The sequence below is a fragment of the Mus caroli genome, unplaced genomic scaffold (genome assembly GCF_978045245.1).
Source record: "Mus caroli unplaced genomic scaffold, Mus_caroli_1 scaffold_1, whole genome shotgun sequence".
NCBI lineage: Eukaryota > Metazoa > Chordata > Mammalia > Rodentia > Muridae > Mus > Mus caroli.
In genome coordinates this window covers 31,163,395-31,183,403 of record NW_028227256.1, presented here as the reverse complement: position 1 = coordinate 31,183,403, position 20,009 = coordinate 31,163,395, and the positions used below count along the sequence as shown (strand labels likewise).

The 20,009-nt window shown below is 45.7% G+C and overlaps 1 protein-coding gene across 25 annotated transcripts in view; it reads right to left on the bottom strand.

The window, feature by feature from the left end:
- Positions 1 to 20,009, bottom strand: part of Dst (dystonin) — a 396,685-nt gene that overhangs the window by 63,492 nt on the left and 313,184 nt on the right. For all 25 annotated transcript variants that reach the window (XM_085836145.1, XM_085836168.1, XM_085836161.1 and 22 more), the window contains 3 exons: positions 18,785 to 18,984; positions 16,825 to 17,320; positions 13,347 to 14,818 (listed from right to left, as the gene is read on the bottom strand). In XM_085836145.1, coding sequence (XP_085692271.1) covers positions 13,347 to 14,818; positions 16,825 to 17,320; positions 18,785 to 18,984 — 2,168 coding nt within the window. The remainder of the gene's footprint in view (positions 1 to 13,346; positions 14,819 to 16,824; positions 17,321 to 18,784; positions 18,985 to 20,009) is intronic.

Below are 20,009 nucleotides of genomic sequence, written 5' to 3'. Positions count from 1 at the left end.
GTGGAAGGTGACACAGGGTAAGACCCGTATGCACCTGGTGGACCCAGAGAGGAGGTGCTAGAGCTGACCGGGAACAGTACCTGACCCCGAGAGTAAGAGTAAGTTTAGAGCCTTTGGCCATGAGTATCAGTTCCACAGAGGGAAATCATGCTTCACGCCGACCAGGACATAGTCCTCTCCTGAACACTGAACCACCTCCGCTGAAAGAAGAGGGACTTGGATTGCGAACATAAAACAAGGAAGAACCACTCAACTCACCATTGTCAGGCTCATGAGTTGTAGTGCAGAAACAAGACGGATTTAAAACAAACAAAAACAAACCAACCATGTAAAATGTCTTTCCCCCAAGATCACCAATCCAAGTATGGCTCCCAGTAAAAACTCCTGGGAAGAACTAGAGTGGAAGAATTTGACAGAATCATTTCACTATGGTCGAAGAACTCAAAGAGGATATGCATGTACCCCAAAGAACAGAAACAAAGAGCTGAATCAAAAGGAAGTGAGCTTATTCCCAAAATACGAAAGTAGGATCCAATAAAGACATAGAATTGCTTGAGAAAATTCAAATTGAAATGATGATGGGGGGGAAAAAACCAACCCCAAATCAGTGTGATGGCCCAGGGAGTGGCACTATTAGGAGGTGTGGCCATGTTGGAGTAGACATGGCACTGTGGGTGTGAGCTTTAAGACCCTCATCCTAGCTGCCTGGAATTCAGTATTCTGTTAGCAGCCTTCAGATGAAGATGTAGAACTCTCAGCTCGTCCTATAGCATGCCTGCCTGGATGCTGCCATGTTCCTGCCTTGATGACAATGGACTGAACCTCTGAACCTGTAAGCCAGCCCCCATTCAATGTTGTCCTTTATGGTATCTGCTCACAGCAGTGAGCCGTAACTAAGACAATCAGTGGGTCACATTTAAAGGTCTTAGTGGGAAGCCTTGCCAACGGAATGGAACACATAGAAGACGGGGCAGGGGTTCCTGAGGCGAGGGAGAGGAATTAATCATTCAGTAAAAGTCAGTGGCATATATGTATATAGATATACACATACATACACATACACACACATATATATATATGAATATGAACTGAACATGAGCAAGCTTTGGGACACTATGAGAAGACCAAACCTCCTAGCTATAGGTATAGATGGAGGAGAAAAACCCTACACTAAAGACACAGAAAAAACTGTGGAGGCAGGCATTACTGAAACGATAGGGCCCTGTACACAGGCCCCTCATGCCCGGATCTGGATCCAGACGTCAGCTGCATAGCACCTCTGGTTTCTCTTTGTCCACTACTATCTGGGAATCTGCTGTTGACAGCTCCCTAGTACTCTATCTTCTGTCCACCCTATCCAACGCGTGGCTTCTCAGTCGCCTGTGAGGTATGAAGGATGCACTACATTAGATTAAGATGCAAATTCACTTTTGAACACAAGCACAGAAATCACTCTTTTGCTGATGACAGTTACAGTTCTATGCCCTGGATCTGTACCTGGAGAGTAATATGTACTCAAGAGTTATTTGCTGAATTGGTATCAGCACAGAAAAGATACAACTGTCTTGGGAGGACGCTATCAACTGCTTTACAGGTAACCCTGATGGTAACACACCAATTTGTCCCTTGGATAATACAAATATTTATAATGCTGGGCCTGGAGAATGTCATGGGAAAAAAAATCGATGATTTTTAACTCGGTAATGATATTTTCCACAGATAGGAAGGTAAAATAAAGTTTGGGGCTCTGAGTCATTATACTGAAGCACACCATAAAATAACTAATGGTTATGCAAACAGATCATAAGGAAACCTAACAGAGACAGATATAGTTTAAAAAACACCTCAGGAGAAAATTATAGGTTGGAAAGCAGCTGTGAAGGACACAGGGGCCAAGGAGACAACTCCCCAGACCCTGGCCCAGTATTTAGCATGCTGGGTAGTTGACACAGGGGCCAAGGAGCCGACTCCCCAGACCCTGGCCCAGTGTCTGGCATGCTGGGGAGTTCTACTTTTACTATAAGGACAAATGCATTGGAAATAGCAAACAAGCGAGCCACTGTTTCCTCTGAATGTCCCCTGGTAACAAAAAGTTTAAGCTGCCTTTTCCACTGAAAATGTACACTGACCTTCCCACGCTGGCTAAGGGTTTCTATGTCAAAGGAGCAATGATAAGAAATTAGTTGGATGCAATGAGGTTGGCAAAGCCCTAAGTTGCCGAGAAGAAAAGTTCAGCCATTGTTATAAGTTTTCAAAAAGGTATAATTTACTAAGTGTGTCAACAGAAAACTGCCACGGGCAGTGACTGAAGACTTTGGCACGGCCATTCTGTTTCCTTTCTGTGGAACGTTCTAAGTTAACACTTCCAGAAGCTGAGTAGGAGCTCCGGGTATGTTCAACAACTTACAAAGAGCTATGCACAGGGCCAAGAAAATGGCCCTATTCTTACATCTCTGGTACATTATATGACGTTTTGGGGAAAACCTTTTCTTTCCCTCAGTTTTCAGGACAAAACTGTTACTCGTACGACGTTCTAGTAAGCCATCGGCAACCCCGATCTTGGCTACATCAAGGGTTTGTACCAGAGCAGGTCTGCGTAAGCCAGTGATCATTTTCCAAAATCCTTCAAAATGAAGACAGCTACCCGCTAAGTTAGGATAAACCACAACAAAACAAGATCAATTCTATACATGAGCCATAACACGTCTTGCAGGGAGAAGGCATTTTGCTAAACTTTTTTAAGTTAGCAGAGTGTTTGCTGTATGCTCAAGGAAAGAAAGGTGTGGACAGCGGGACGAAGAACCAGCAGAACTCTGATATTGTTTACATTCCTTATCTCTTAGTGGTAACAAATACATATAAAGTCAGGCGCCCCTCCCTCACATATACATACAGGCTCATAGAACACAAACACAGAGATCTTTTAAATAAAACAAGGTTGACTGTGAGGTGACGTTTCTCAGGGGAGCCGCGGGAGAGCACCAGAATAGCTGCACTTGAATCCGAGTGGGGAGGAATAAAATTACAGGCTAGAGAGACAACCTCCACTTATCACGAGGCTGCACCCTTTACTCTCTTCCCTCACCTGCAACTCCGAAGAGTTAGGGTCTACAGTGTCCGGAAAACACAAAAGCTTTCCTCGCTGTGCAGGGCTCCTGTAAACTGGCTGGGTGGAGGGCTTTTCAGGCCACAACAATACAATACTGTGTTTGTACCTTTATGACTAAGCCTGTTGCTGCTTAATAAACTCAATACAACTGCCCTCACATGGCACTGTTTTTTAAACCACAGTTTGTGCAAAAACCTGCCGTGAACCTAAATTAACAATGGGGAGGGGGGAGGGGAATTCTGAATGACCCTCAACAGCCACTGTCTGCACCACCACATTTGGGAAGGATCATCAACAATCCCTAATTCATCTGTTAACCAATGGACTTATCTGATGCTGGCATCTGGCGAGGTGCGATTCACAGCCCCACGGTGAATGTCCGCACTTGACTATTTTTAAAATCATTGTTGACCACTCTGAAATAGAGCCACAAGCGGCTGCTAGCAAGGTTTTTCAATCCCATTCATTACCTGTACCAACTGAAAGCCATTGCAGACGGTGTCCGGCGATCCCACCTGGGCCTCTGTTTTCTGGGGCCCTGTTTCCTTTTTTATGTGTATGAATTGGTTTGGGCTTTTCTTCTGGGTCACCTCTATCTTCTGGGTAGAGAAAGGAGGCTCTAGGTTCCCCTTAGCCGCCATGGTGCTCCCTTCTGAATCATACTGTGCCAACAGTATCACATTTTCTACCAAAACTGTGCTATCAAAGTCTCCCTGCTGCTCCCTCAGGCGGTCTGTGGTCGAGGGGTGTAAGTCCACAAGGGGCTCCCTCCTACATTCCCTACTGTGTGCTGTGGTTTGGGACTCCCCTTGTCTCAAAGTTTTCTCCTGGTCTTCAGAGTTCGAAATCCACTTGTGAGCCCCATCTCTGGGCACAACCAATGCCCTGCTCTTCGTACTCTCTCTCAGCGGGTTCTGCACACAACCGCTTTCACCATGGAGTGACCTTTGACCGTTCACACACTTGCCCCCCCTGAGTGGAGAGGCATCCTGCAGAATCATTTGGAGGTTGTCACTGGGGTGGGCACTTCTGCAAGAGAGCAGTGGGATTTTCTGTTCACTGACAGAATCAGCAGGAAAAAATGGCCTATCTTGCTCTGAGGTATGAATGTCTTCAGCAGAGGACAGGCTTCTAATCTGTGGCTGCTCTCCACTAGCAATGCCTGGCTTTTCTTCTTTCTCAGCTGGGGGGCTGCATAAGCCAGAGTCCTCCTCTTCTGAAGTTTGAGAGTTGGTGCCCCATCTGCACTTGCTGGCCTTCGTGACAGCATCTGACGAGTCTGAAGGCTCCACAAAAGAACTTTCGCTTTTGTTTGCATAATCCATAAAATTGGCAGGGACAAACATCCGCCAGGACCGCCTGTGCTCTCTCTTTTCTGCCTGAGACTTGGGCTTGGGCAAACCTGGGCTTCGAATGACGTCACTGTTTAGTTTGAGGGCATCAAAGATCATCTTTTCATCTAGCTTGCTCGTTTCCCGACCTCTCAGCTCAAATATGCTGGAAGAAGAAAGGGCACCATTGGAGCACAGAGAGCTAACGTCCAGTGTCCTGTGGCTGTAGGGTAAAGTCCGGTCTGTGAAATGCCTAGAAGACAGGCTGCCTTTGGACCCAGAGTCTATCTGTTCGTTCAGCCTCACGGTGTCATAGATGGACCTCTGTGGGACGTAACAGTCCTCGATATTCAGGTCCTCCTCCTCTTCGCCCTTCCCTACGCATGGAGGGTTCTGGCGTAAACAGTCTGGTCTGCTGAGTGGTTTCCCCATTTTGCAGACAGTCAAAACAAATATCGCAGCTTTTGACACCGAGAGGAAGGAATTCGGTGAAGCATTTTTCCAAGGTCTATCTGTGAGCAGGGCCGTGACACATCCAGAAAGGGTAAACAGTGAGGCATACTGCCTGCCTGAGGTGCTGACGGTTAGGAGCAGTGCATCTATGAAAACGAAGCTACCCTTTAACCTGGTTCTAAGAAGTAACGTGCACCAAGACAGAGCATTCAGCTCCCTCCACCTCCTGAAATTCCGTGAATGCCCCCTTTCACTCTGCCCCAAGCACACACACACAAGCGCACAGCTAACCGTGGCTTCAACGCCCGAGAGACTCTGCTGTGAGTCCGCTTCTCATTGTACTCTAATTTTGCTTGAGGTTTCCAGATTAAAATTTCCAAATGAGCAAGCGGTTCAACAGGCTGGATGTTAATTTCGGCAGAACTCTGGCTGACTGTAATCCACTTAAAGATGTACTGCGAAACTCCATGTCCTTTACAGATAAATAGCTTCTTGTTCAGATCAGAAGGCACAGCATGGTTCTTTGGAGAAAAATAAGTTTGATGTAAAAAAGTTAAGATTTTTCTCTTAGCTGGGAGGAGGAGCCATACGTAAATAAGCTAGATCCAAAAGGCAGTTTTTTTCTTCTCATCTTAAGCTTCTTTGAGGTTATCCAGAATTACCCAAGAGAAAAGAGCTGGGGCATTAAAATCCAGCAACCATTAAAGTAAACAGTCAAAAAGCATGGCTTACTATAACAAGTTTCTCTTTCAAAATAAAAATTTTCCCCCCAAGATTCTTATCTGATCTTCCTGAAGAAGGCTTATTCCACCTGAGGTGGCTGCAGCTCAAACTCCGGGCTTCCTCCGTGGCACAGGCAGTTGGCATCCAGCTGAAGCCCCAGCCGCTGCCCTATGGCCGGGCAGGCTGCGGCCGCTCCCGCCGGGGCTCGGGCTGCGTCGGGGCAGCGGGGCCGCGCAGCACACCCAGCCCCGGCGGCATCGACCTGATCCGCTCGATCCGCTCCGCTCCGCTCGCTGCTCCGCCCTCCCGTGACTTAACTTCACAGTCATCCTGCCCAACTCGGCCTCTTCCCCAGCCCAGGGCGGTTCCAGGGGGAGGAACCTCGAGGCTGTAAAGCAGCAGCTTGGTGACATCAGCGCGGAGCAGGCCGGGGTCTGCATCTGGGAGAGGGCAGCTGGGTTCAGATATCCCGGAGGGGCAGCGCAGCCGCAGCAGAACCCGACACCGGCGGCGGCGCAGGAACAGCCATTCCCACCACTGGCTTGGACTGCCAACTCAAAGTGGAGGATGTGGGGGTGGGGGTGGCCAGGTCCCTGTCCTTCAGCTGGAACCACTCTCCTGCCGTCGCGAATCAGTTTAAGCAGGACCAACAGGCTCACTTTGAAGTTGAGTGTTTTATCATTTCTCTTTAAAGGCCAATTTCAAAACCGACTAGTCTGCACATTAAAGGACCCCCACGGGTACCTCGCCCCAACACTGCTGACATGAATATTTGTAGTTACTAATATTCACACAGACCTCTTGAGATTAATGCAAGGCCCAGGCAAGCAGAACGCCTCCAAACGGACTGGTTATTTAATAAAGTCACAGATACAGATTTTTATCTGCTCAACAAATGTTCTTATAAAAACAGTTGTTTTTTTTTTTTTTTAAAGTTCAGCGAGCCAAACCTTAGCCTTTTTGGGCAGAAATGACAAGAATTATTTAATAAACCCTATCCATTCTTTTATGAAATAAAGCAACACTGCCAGAAAAATAGGTAATTACAGAGGCAGTCAGACTTTTAAAAAAAAAGTCTCATAATCATTCATGAACAAAATGTGGCTGGCCTGACCCTCCAGCAAAGAAAGTAGCTGTGGGGTAATTTTACAAAAAATGTCGTGGGAGAACTTCTGTACCTTAAGCATTCCGAAGTTATTTTATAAACCTGTAAGCTGAAGTAAGCTACATTCACAGCCAGAACTCACATTCAGTGATTACTAGACACAGCTCAGCGTGGGCACACTGCCAAGTTGAAAAGTACATGTCTACAGACATTCACAGAGAAAAATTAGTTATAGAATACCCACCAACATCGTGACACTGACATCCACTGTCATGGTCCAGAACTGAAATGTTTCAACAAGCACACGAGTCTGTGATGCTCAGGTGTACGAGCACACACAAAATGTACCCCAGCTACCATGTCACCACAGGACTGACTCTGAGGCTGGGAGGAGGTGGAGATCAAGGGTCCTATTTTCACACTCCCACTACCTTAGAAACACAGAATGCCACCTACCCAAAGTAATAGTGGTAAAGTTTCCAGGAAATCTGGGTGTGTGTGGGGGTACTTTTCTCCAAACAGTGTAAGGTCCTTACACAATGTTTCATAAAGAGTGGCCCTAACTCGGCCCTCTTTAGGCTGAATAATTAGCACAGTGTTATCCCCATCTTATGAAAGGCCGAGCGGAACATGTAAACTTAGCTCCAGATAGGCAGTGCATTGTGAAAAAAATTCATAGATAATTCATTACTAAACTCCAGCATTCAAAGTGAGAGCCGTGGAGGGGGGAAATGACATCACATCATCACCGTACTCACCCCATCTTAAAGCGTAATGGGAAATAAAGACAATAAAATGGGCCCTTTGCAGCTTAGAAGCAGGAAGCACCACGGAAAAATGTGCGCTAGCTAGCTGATTACGTGTAAATGTGAACTCTTATCATCTTTGTGATTTCAGCTTATTGTATTCTGGTTCGAGTTAATTACTGTATTATTTGTAGTATGTTGAGATCTGTGTTGCTTGTGACCACAGGGAAAGCTACACCTAGATTTAACATTTAAAAAAAGTCAAGTTTGTGAACCAAAGTTGACCCAACTTTCACCTTATATTTGTTCTATGTTCTACTCCAGCAGTTCTACTCCCACTGCTGGAGAAAGCAGGACAAACTACGATGTATTAAACACTAGTCATGAATGGTGAGAGCACACACACATTTTCAGGATAGAAAAATTCAGTTGACAAGAGGGTTTTCCTAAGAGCTGCCGCCACCATTGACAGCTCACACACAGAGCCACAGTGCTGTTTTCCCAATGGAGCCTCACCCCCGCCATGTCTAGTGATGATCTAGCTGAAGGCCCTACTGTCCACTCAGACAGGACGGACTGCCACGAGAGCTAACTGAACAGCAGCAACTGCGGTCACTTCATACTTCTCAAGTAATATCTTCTTAAAGGAACGTTCTAGCAAGTAATCTTATGATGGAGGGCAACAAATCACTCTGTGGGAGAAATAAAAAGCTAACTTTATAAAACGTAAACATGGAAATTTTAGACCTGAAAAGCTAGACATATTATGTCCACTACACCACTGAGTGGAGAAAGTGTAAATACATGTTATATTGTCTATAAAAGTGGACCACATCCTCACTTGGCCCAACAGCTCCTGAAAGCTAATTAAGAATGATGAAATGAGAAATAGGAGTTTTGTGCTGAGGTGATAAAGCAGCCTTCCCTCAAAGGTCAATGAGTTTTACAGTTCTTTCTAAGGCAGACAGGGCTTTAGCTAAAGAAAACTGGGGGTGCCCCACAGTTTTTAGCTGATAACCATCCCACAAATGATTGCAGCCCTTGAGCATCGCTGCCTGGGTATGCGGTAGCTGTTTGTTTCACTGGGGAGTAATTCAAGAAGTAGTAGCACAAAGGGAATACACTGAGAAGCCCCAAACAGGTCTGGTGTCTGATTTGCACTCAAGCTCTTTAACAAGCATGCGCTGTCCTTCCCACAGTGACGGCATCACTTAGCAGCACGCATCTGCCCCACCTTCAGTGAGGTTTGCACTCCAGCATACGCATGAGCGACCCCATTCAATTTCCTTCAAAGAACGAGAGCCCAGATCTGAAAACATCTTCAGTGTCAAAACAGGGATAAAAGAAACAATACAATCTTGCCACTGTGACGATTACAGATGTGTGTGTGTGTGTGTGATAAATATGTGATGTAGCATGTGTGCAGAGGTCAGAGGTCCCCTTATAGGTGTTAGTTCTCCCCCTTTTGCCAGGTGAACCTTGGGACACGGGCCTGGTGGCAAAGGCCTTTACTAGTGCAGCCATATTGCCAGCCCTCAAACTTCCTTTTCCTTCTTTCCTTCCTTTCCAGTCCTTCCAGATTCCTAGTATTGGCTCCTCATGTGGCGGAGGGAAGAGTGCAGCCCTGTGTTAGGCCCAGTTAGGGGTCATCAGGACACGATTCCTGACAACACTCCTTAGCTTAGGCACACAGCGGTGGGATCTCTGCATGGGGAGGAGGGACTTCTGTCTTGCTCACCAGATGTACAGTTCTTTCATCCTAAAGCCCGAAACACTACTTTGACATGGCTAAAGGTTGTGACGTTGCTATAGGCCCACTCCTCTAGGTAGTTTTCATTATGAAAACACTTTCAGCTTAAAAATCCTGACTGAAGAAAGGTACACAGTCTGCTGGCCAACATTAACAGGAACCAGTCCACTCTCTGTGATCCATACCCAAAACCTCTCCTAAACAGAGTTCTCCAACTCCCCTTGCTCTCGGCAAAAATGGATAAATTGTTCATCTTTGATCTCTATTAACTGAAAATACCATTAAAACACTTTTGGACATTTTAATTTAACCTTTAAAAACATGGTGATATCACAGTAGTTGTTTAGGGGAATCATTTAATCAATAGTTTAAGAAATTGATGGCTCAGCGGTTAAGAACACTGACTGCTCTTCCTGAGGTCCTGAGTTCAATTTTCAGCAACCACATGGTGGCTCACAACCATCTGTAATGGGATCTGATGACCTCTTCTGGTGTGTCTGAAGACAGTTACAGTATACTCATATGCATTAAATAAATAAATACATCTTAAAAAAAATCTGTGCATAAATGTTCTGATCTGGTTTCTATGGCGCCATGATATTTTGCATTTTATTTGCCCAATATTCAAATAAAGCCTGGGTTAGATAATGCCTACATCTGTACCGGACTGAAGTTATTATAGCAATAACATGTTCCAGTCTATGTCTCTGATTTCAACTTGACTTAAGAATTTCTCTGTTCTCTGAGATGTTATTTCCATTTTGAAACTAGAGCTGCAAGTTCACATTCACTTGTATCAGTGACCCATGCGGGGACAAAAGGAATGACAACGGAAGCAGCAGAGAAGCCAGAGGGGGCAAGCTGGAAGCAGGGCTGGAGAGTTCTATCATTTTGCCATGGTCTAGAGAGGAGTAAGGATCCAGATCTAGCTGAGATGCAATACCACATACTAATGTTGTCTAGTGTCTTTGCTCTTCACTGAAATTAAGTCAATTCAATACAGTGATGAGGACTGATGATGAAAGGATCTGATTGGCTGCTAATGACGTCACAGGGATCACTGTGTATATTGTATAGTCAGTTGTGTGCGTGTTTGATAAATGAAAATGTGCGTGCTGGGTGTGGTGGCACACGCCTTTAGTCCCAGAACCCAGGAGGCAGAGGCAGGAGGATCTCTGTGAGGTGGAGGTCAGCCTGGTCTGTACAGACTTCCAGGGCAGCCAGGTTGACACAGTAAGACCTTTCTCAATAAATAAATAAGTAAGTAAATAAATAAATAGGAAAAAAATGAGCATCTATATTACTTAATGTGTCTTTCATCTGAAAGCAACCCTGAGCCAGGACTCTGCAGGCAGGACTCAGGAGGGACATAGCAGCTTTCTTTCTTCCTGAGCAACAGATGTGATTGACTCTGATTCTCAGACTGCACAGTAATCACACTGGGCAGCAGAACTGAACTGCAAGACCAGAGACGCAGGGAAGGAACAGGATGCCTTGAATTCCCAGCAGTAGAAAGAGAACCTCACCCTGTAGACATTTTAGTTCAGCGACTAGGAACCCATAAGGCCCAAGAAGTCAAATATATTGTTTAAAAACTGATATTAACTGAAGAGGCATCAATCTTTTGTCACATTTCTGCAATCTTCCTTTGATTGATGGTGGAGTGGAATATTTGATCCAGAGTAACAAGATTTCAGTGATTATCGCTGAATTGATATTTCAACCATATATACCTTTTGTCTTTTTAATGACACAAACTCAATTTGAACAGCATTTTCATCAGTTCTGTTTTGGGGGAGAGGGCAGGGAGCTCTGTGCTTAACTCCCCCTGAAGCAGGGTGAACGCTGGGCTCCCTGCTGGCAAGTCACGTGGTAATTAACAACCCGCTGAAGTCCTGCTCTCAGGCAGCTCCTGCATAAACCATCCCAGGAGTCTATCCAGGACATGACTTGGCAGATTGATGTCTAACTAGATTATATTGGAAAGCTTATAGAATAGGCCCACTCCTCAGTGCTTTTCTGTTTCATTCTTAAAAATTATAATGACTGGCTTTTCACACTATACAAATTATCCCACTGATTTTTTTTTAAAGTTCCAAAGTATATATTGGAAATAATTTAGCAAAAGGCTAAGACCCAACAGAAACTAACTTAAGATCTACATTTTAAGCAAGATTTTTTGCTGCTTTAATAGAGAGAGAGAAAAAAAAATACAAAGGTGATGAGCTGTCTGGTTCCACCTCACTAGTATCACACTACTTGGATACACAGTCACTGGGATGCACACTCACTGGGATGCACACTCACTGGGATGCACACTCACTGGGATGCACACTCACTGGGATGCACACTCACTGGGATGCACACTCACTGGGATGCACACTCACTGGGATGCACACTCACTGGGATGCACACTCACTGGGATGCACACTCACTGGGATGCTCCCTCACCAGGATGCACACTCACCGGGATGCACACTATCACAGCCCTCACAGCATGGACACTGCACCAGCTTCTGCAGCTTCACACAGGCCTCTCAAGTCCCTCTTGGTGGCTGGTTTTACAAAAACACTATTTTTAAGTTGGAGTTTCTGATGTTCTGGGCTAAAATGAACAGTTAACAGCAGCTTGTTACTCAAGCCCATAACTTAGGCTACAACAAAGCCGATATGAAAAATTCCCAGAGAAACATCAGGTCTGATGTAAGGCACTGTATGCTGCTCATCAAACTACACAGGCTGTGATGCCATCACCTGTGTGACCCTGTGTGAACCACCGACACCCGTTGGCCTGAATAACAGGAGAGAGGGATGAACAGCATCTACTTCACATGGCTGAACCACAAGGCATTTGACACAGCGTGGACCCGAGGTGCAGGCCTGTGGTTTGCTCTCGTTGTTTTTAGGGAACACACAAACAAATGGCACCTATGTCTGCATCTCTCTGGTCCCTAGGATCACAGCCCTGAAGGGAGTATACTCTCAGGGCATAGAATATATAGCAAGCAGTGGTAAGTTATCTTCCAGAGTTCAGTCACTTAAGTCCCATTACTAAAGACAAGCAAAGGAAACAAAGTATTAGATGTAACAAGAAAAAGGTTCGGAAGTCCAGTTACTTTCCATTTTTCCCATGGGAAACAACTGAATCTGAAAGTTGAACACAAAGTCTCTCATGCTTTACATGGAGGGAGGGCTCAGGCTATAGTTTTGCATATCCTGGGTTGCCCTTTATCCTCTATGTGTTAATGGCGCGATATCCCTCTACTGGTCTTTGACAAAAGTGAAACACAGCTCATGAACAGAACAGGACCCATGACAACTTCAGAAGGCCTGTGGTGCACACATGCACACAGCAAACGCCTGACACTCCGTTGAGGGTACTTGGCAACCCTGTTTCCACGACTGAACCTATCTTCGTACCCTGCAATGATATAGCTTCAGGTTTCATAAATGAGCCCAAATCCACAGGCACTGAAACAGTCAGTGGCTTAATGTAATGCTCCATTTATTAAGTACCACTCAGGCTATCAAGTGGCTGGCATGGCTTGCTCCAATCAAAAACAACTTCTAATCTCATCAGGCACAGGCAGAAGATCTGTATAAAACTGGGATTACAACATGAACTGCCTTAAACATATATAAACTTTCACGAGGAAACAGGCTTAGAGAACAAATTAAATCTAGAAGGATGAGAAGTCTCCTTTAAAAAGAGAAACAGGGACTAGGAAAAGACCGTAATTTATCACCAGAGAAAAGGCTAGGAGACAAAACAACTGAAGTGCTGTTCAAAATATGACTCCCACTGAGGTCAGGCTGAGGCTTGCTTGGAACTTCCTCAAGTACGCTGGCTGCGGGACACCATCTAGGCCTTTTCCTATGGGGACTCCTATCCCAAGTCAGCTTGGAACCGCAATATCTGAATATTATAACCATATATATTCATTCTGGCTTCAAACTACAGGTATTGCATGCTCGTTCAGGCTTCTATACTATATGCAGTCATTCTAGACAGGAAAGGCAACCATCACCAAATATACAGAAAACTGCCTTTCCATGCTAATTAGAAATGGCTTTCTAATTATTATTAGAAATAATAAAGACCTTCAGGAAAAATAAAAGTGTTTCCTACCTTAAACACATCAAGCTGCTGGTTGATTGTCTCGGTTTCTGTACCTACGGGGCCCTGGGACTCTTCGTGTTCTTCAGCCTTCTGGAGCAGAGTGGAGAACTCCTCCAGCTTGCAGTGGAACTCTTCCAGCTTCTCGGTGGCTCCATCCACCTGCTCCTCCCTGGTTGTCGCCCGGTCCAGCAGCTTGTTGCACTGCTTGCTCAAGGCTTCTAAGTCCCTCTTGACTCCAATGAGGTCAGGAGAGGTCTCCTCGGTGGCCAGCATCATCTTGCAGGTTCTGTTGGCGCTGTCGTTGCTCGCCATGAGGGCTTCCAGTTTCTTCAGAAAGGTCTGCATGCACGCCTTTTGCTTTCTCAGGGTTTCCGCATCTCTCCCTACCGGGGCCATGCCGTCCAGCTCATCGTCACACTCTGTAAACTGAGAGAACATCTCTCGGATGGTATTCTGGAAGTGGCCGAGACCCTGTAGCTTGGTTTCTAAGAAAGAACACTTCTCGTCCACCTGTTGGCTCAGTTCACTGTGCTCTTCAGCTAACGTCTCCGCTTGCAACAACACATCAGAGGTTCCCTTTGAGTCTGCAGCTTCTACCACGAGGTCCTGAGCAAGCCTTTTTGCTGCGTCTACCTGCTGCTTCAGGGTCTGCAGTGACTTCTGTTGAGCCTGCAGCACAGACAGGTGCTTGTTACTGTATGCCTGGGGTCCTAGGGAGTGATGGACCTCTAGCTGTTCTTTTGCATCCTGAAGCTGCCTTTTGGTGTCTTTGGAGACTTCCTGAAATTCTTTAAACTTCTGGGTCATGTTCTCCAGGGAGACTGTCTTACTTTGGAGCTGCTCAGTGACCGTGTTTACCTTTTCCATCAATAACTGATTCTCCTCTGTGACCGCTTCTTTATCTACCTCGCAGACGCTGAGCAGGCTATTGGCTGTGTTGTTCAGTAGTTCCAGCATACCAAAGTGGTGGTCCATTTCCTTCTGCAGGGACTTTAACTCGGTGATGGAACTCTCTGACTCAGTGGGATCCAGGGAGAATGTCACGTTGTCCAGGCTGTGCTGACATTTGTCTATCCACGGCCGCAGAGTCTCCACTTGCTCTCTGTACTTGAGGGCTTTTTCCAACGAGTCTTTCAATTTCTCTTCCCTTTCTTTCACCTGTTTCCTAAATCGGTCCCAGTCTGTTTTGATGGTGTTCAGCTGCAACTGTAGAGCTGCCTTCTCTGCCCCCTGTGTCTTCAATAACAGGTTTTCGCCTTCTGTAACGGTTTTCTCGTAAATGTTAGACTGCTCAGTGAAAGTTTTGCCAAAGTCTTTCTGCGAGTTAAGTAACGACTCCAAGACATCCAGCTTTGCGGATATCGGGGGAGAGTCCCTCTGCTCTTCTTTCTTGGCGTCAAGCCATGCTTGGAAATCCTTAGACATTTGCTGAAACTGGTGTGAGCTCGCACAGGCTGACTGGAGGTGCTGAACATGATTCTCTGAAAGTGAGACCAAAAGTGTATTACGATTTTTAACATTATCTATTAAAACAACAACAACAACAACAACAACAACAAAAACCTCCAGAAGGTGGTATACATTATCCTAAAGCAGACCTTTAGCACTGACTAAAAGAACTGTAAGCAAACTTGAGCTATTGACAGAGGGAAAAAGGAAACATAAATACCATTAGAGGCAGCTGGGGCAAGAAGGCAGCTATGAGGGCCATGGAAACAGGTAAAGATGAAGGTACAAGGTGTGGACACAACATACCAGGCCTGTTCTCAGACTGTCTTCTCTACATCAGAATGACCAATCAATATTAGTACAGCTCTGGACTGTCAATCACTCACTCACTTCTTCTTTTAATCATAAATATACTGGAATTATATTTTCCCCTCCCCCAACTCCTGCCAGATCCTCTTCAAATTTCTACCCATATAACTCGAGTTCTTCTCTTTCTCTCTCTAAAATAAAAATAGTAAAACAGTAAAAATTAAAATAAGCAGCTGGAAGGTGGTGGGGCGTGCCTTTGATCCTAGCCCCCAAGAGGTGGAGGCGGAGGCAGAGGCAGGCAGAAATCTGAATTCAAAGCTAGCCTGATCTATAGAGTGAGTTTTGGGACAGCCAAAGTTACACAAAGAAACCCTGCTTCAAAAATAAATAAATGGAAAAAGAAAAAGAAAAGAGGAAAATCATAAGATAAAAAACATTAAAACAATACGAAACACACACACATACAAAGGAGGCAGAGAGTGAAGGAGGGAAGAGAGAGATGGAGAGGGGAAAGAGGGAGGGGGAGAGAGAGAGAGAGAGATTGAGAGAGAGCTTGAGATTGATCGATCTATCTACGGAGCCTGTTTTGTGTAGACCAACTGTGTGCAGCCATGGGTCCTCCCCTAGAGTGCTGCTAATCCTCAGTAACACCGCCCAGGTAGACAGCTGATTTCCTCCTCCCAGCTGGAATCAACTGCAAATGGCTTCTTGGTTAGGGTGGAGCTTTGTGTCCATTCCCCCTTCTTCTTTGTTTTTTAATATTTATTTATTTATTTATTTATTTATTTATTTATTTATTATATGTAAGTACACTGTAGCTGTCTTCAGACACTCCAGAGAGAGCATCAGATTTCGTTACAGATGGTTGTGAGCCACCATGTGGTTGCTGGGATTTGAACTCATGACCTATGGAAGAGCAGTCGGTGCTCTTAACCGCTGAGCCATCTCACCAGCCCATTTCCCCTTCTTAATACTGCGATTTTGTCTGGTTTGAACCTGTGGGCTATCAGTAGCCCGCTTCACACAAATACAACCCCCATCCCACTTGACCTTGCCATGTTCTGGGGGTTTACGTCATTTGCCAGGAACTTCCCACTCTGGTCAAACTAGGACACCGCCCATGCAGGTTTTATGTACTACACTATACCATCTGGGTGCCAAACAAGTCTCAAATGGTTGCTGTAATCAATATAAAAACAGAGCCAATTAAAAAATAAATCAGATACGACCAGAGGCAAGGGCTAGACACCATTAGGACTTCTGAAATGGAACAGACCAGCGAGCCCTGTCCTTCTTCCGAAATTCCCTGCATCCTTCCCTTTGCATTTAAAAAGTGCCGGCCTGTTCGTCACAGAATTATCACTACATGTGAGAGAGGAACACAGATATCTACACATTTCTCCACAAAACCTTTCTGTGACACATCATACAAAGCAATAGTAGGAGGAAAGGACAGGAAGCCTTTAAAATAACTATGTGTCTGTTTTTCTGATGAAAAAAAGACAGTGTAACACAGCAAAGGTGTTTTCACATTTGAAAAGAAAAAAAGCAACTGGGGACAGAGTTAAAGCATTTGCCCTGTATGGACCATTTGTGTAGAACGTCTAGACTGCCACAGAACTGCTTTCTGTGCTCTGTGCAGGCACAAATTATCACCAAGAACTCGGAAACAGCAGGACGGGGTGCTGACTTCTGACCAGGAAATAGGTATGTAAAAAGAGAGGCCAACCTGTCTTCTGCTCAATATCCTTAAACGACTTTAAGATGCCTTCTAGTTGTCTGCTCAGTTCTGCTTTCAAGTACTCCTCTTTGACCAGCGCCGACAGGTCCTCACAGACCTCCTGGGCCTCCTTGATCTTCGGTGTCTGCTGCTCGATTTCCTGCTTCAGCCTCTGGGCTGCCTCCAGTTGTTGGTTCACGGCATCCGGCAGTGCGCCCGAGGTGAGGCCGCTGCTGAGCTTGTCATCCAGCTCAGTCAGGGTACCCGAGAGACTTCTCAGCAGGCTCTGGTATTGCGTGCTTTTGACGATAGCCTGGTCAATCCACTCGCATCTGTCCCTCAGTTGTCCTGTTAGGTTGTCCCACTTCTGGGTCACAGCTTCCAGTTGCTCGTTCACAATCCCATGTAAAGAAGGGTCTTCCCCAGGCCTGCTCAGAATGCCCTGGCCAGCCGCTGTGAACTGTTCATACTGAGATTTCCGGGTGTCGAACTCTTGCAGCAGAATCTAGGTTAACCATGGAAAATAAACAAAGGGTTGAATAATGAATTACAGAAAACATAAATTCATTCATTCATTGTATATGAGCACACTGTTGCTCTCTTCAGACACACCAGAAGAAGTCATCAGATCTCATTACAGACGGTTTTGAGTCACCATGTGATTGCTGGGAACTGAACCAGGCCCTCTGGAAGAGCAGCCAGTGCTCTTAACCACTGGGCCATCTCTCCAGCCCCAGCAAACAGACATTTAAGCATGCAAATACAGAGAAATGGCATTCACTTCTCTACTGTGTCTGGAATTCTGTTTTAATGTTTTCCTACTTTTTTGGGGACAGTGAGGTTAAACTAATTTAAAGACCCTCGGTGCTTCACAGTAAACAACTTGTTAAAAGATAACACCGTCTTCCGAACGGTAAAGAAAATGCTATTAGCTCTAGCCCAGGCAAATGCTCCTTCACGGGAGACACTGTGACTGGGCTCACGCCGCCGCTGCCATGGTTAACCTTGCCTGGATCATACTTTTCTCTTCATTACCTTACACTCCCGAGTCTACAGTGAAGGAAACGCAGCAGCGGTAACTGTTTATTACGCTCAGGTGCGTAGGCTTATACGGTTTTGTTTTTAACAGTTACAATATTTATTATACAAGTTTTAGACATAAAATCTTATTGCTCAGAATGTCAACAGAAGTGGCCCTGAGGTGCCTCCTTGTGGTGTACGCAATCTTCTACTTATATTTTATCTATTTTCTGTATTTGTTTACCTATTCATTTCAGACTCCTACGACTACAAGCAAATATTTGTCCAGACATTTCCTTTTCATCTGTTTCATCTTGGCTCTCCTTATATTATGAATTTACGAACTGGATACACAGACCTTAAACCGCTGCGTCCTGGCTACACGTCTGACGGAAACGAGATGCTCTTCCCGCTGAGGCCTCTGCTCGCCACGTAGAAACACAGCTGAAACCACCCCAGACCTCGAGCTACTGGGCCCGACTCTGGTGTGGTGGGTGTTCTCTCCCGTGTGGGCTGCCCCGATGACTAAGATTTACCTAACGTGCCTGGTCCCTCTGCTCCCTCCATCCTGTCCTTGCCTTCCGCTCAGGACTGTACTGGGCGAGTCTTACAAGTCTCCATCAGAATAAATGAGGCCTCAAAGGATAATTTATGAACAATACCAAGTGTAACCAGCATCAGCGTCACTTGGCCGATCCACTCATCCTTCGGAGACCTGTGGTCGGTTTAGTGGGCCCGCAACAACCACACGTGGAGGGAGGGTCTGCCCCACATGCTGGCTCAGGGAGACCACGCCTGGTGGCTACCTCACCGCTGCAGCTCTCTGAAACCCCTGCTTCAGACAACGAGTCCCCCAGTAAGAAGGTCGCGCTAACGTGTTTACACTGCAAACATTTGCCTTGCAGACGTCAAGGGGCCGCATCCCGGCTGTTGCTCCGGCAACACTCACCTGGACCTGCTGCTTCTGTGTGTTCAACATGTTTGGGTCAATGGACAAGGGCCCGAGCACGCTGACCATCAGCTCCTTCTCCACGAGCCACTGTTTTAACTGGGCCTCTGTGGTCTGGAACTGGGTTAGGTTATTGGAGGACTCTTCCAGCTTTTGTTGCCTGTCCACGGTTAACTGGTTGAGCTCTTGCCACTTAGTGTCTGAAAACAAGAAAAAGGACCAAGCTGCTATTTCTTTTCTTTTCTTCATTTAATATCACGATTGGAAAACTGTAACTATGTATTCAAAACAACATATAATAGATGGCATTCCTTTTGTTCCCTTTGTTAGAATGTAAACCTAGGGCCTTGGTACTAGGCAAGCATGACCCATAAGCTACATCTCTAGCTTGTTCACGTCTGGTAACCCTCCTTCCTATTAATTCTAACTTAAGAGAAGTACTTGTGTGAGATGATACATGGACTACGTGTTAGATCATGAACCCGCCATAATAAGATGCCGGTCGCTGTGAGATGCAGTCTGGAGAAATCAGCCATGATGACCTCTACTTTGTGCCTTGACCTCAGTAGGGTTGGATTGGATGGGATTGCAGGGGGAGTGAGTGGGGAGAGCAAGCCCCAGAGCATAAAACTATAGTAGTCAAAATACACCCTCTCTGCAGGGCTCTGTCTCCGAAGGCTTGCTTCCCTGCCATGCTGTGCACAGCAGCTCTCAGAATGCCTACCGCGCTCTCCTATCTCAAGGCCCAGCCATGCAATGTGGGTTTCCCTATCTGTTAGGATGCACGGTTCCTCCTAATGGTGTCCCTCCCGCCTCAAGGCCTGACGATGCCCTCCATGGTCCTGAGGTCTCTTTCCTAATAATGCTCATTCTATAGGATGATAGGCCGCAGCTTCCTTCTCGACAACCGAACCCAACCTCTGTTTCATGCCTCGCTGTAGCACTCTCCATCTAGTAATTGTGTATTAACTCATGTATAAGTAAAACAGACCTGACCCTCAGGTTCCTGTCAGCTTGCACTCTTTCTAAAAGTCCTTATATAGTTAATACATTGTGCCATATGCGTGTGCACTCACTCGTACATGGATTTACTGGGCGTTGGACCTAGGGCTTTGTGAATATCAGGCAAGTTCTTCATTACTGATCAATACTACAACCTCAAATTAAAATAAAAAAAATCCTCAATTATTTCTAGGCAAATGGCTTCCATCTTTGAATATTTACC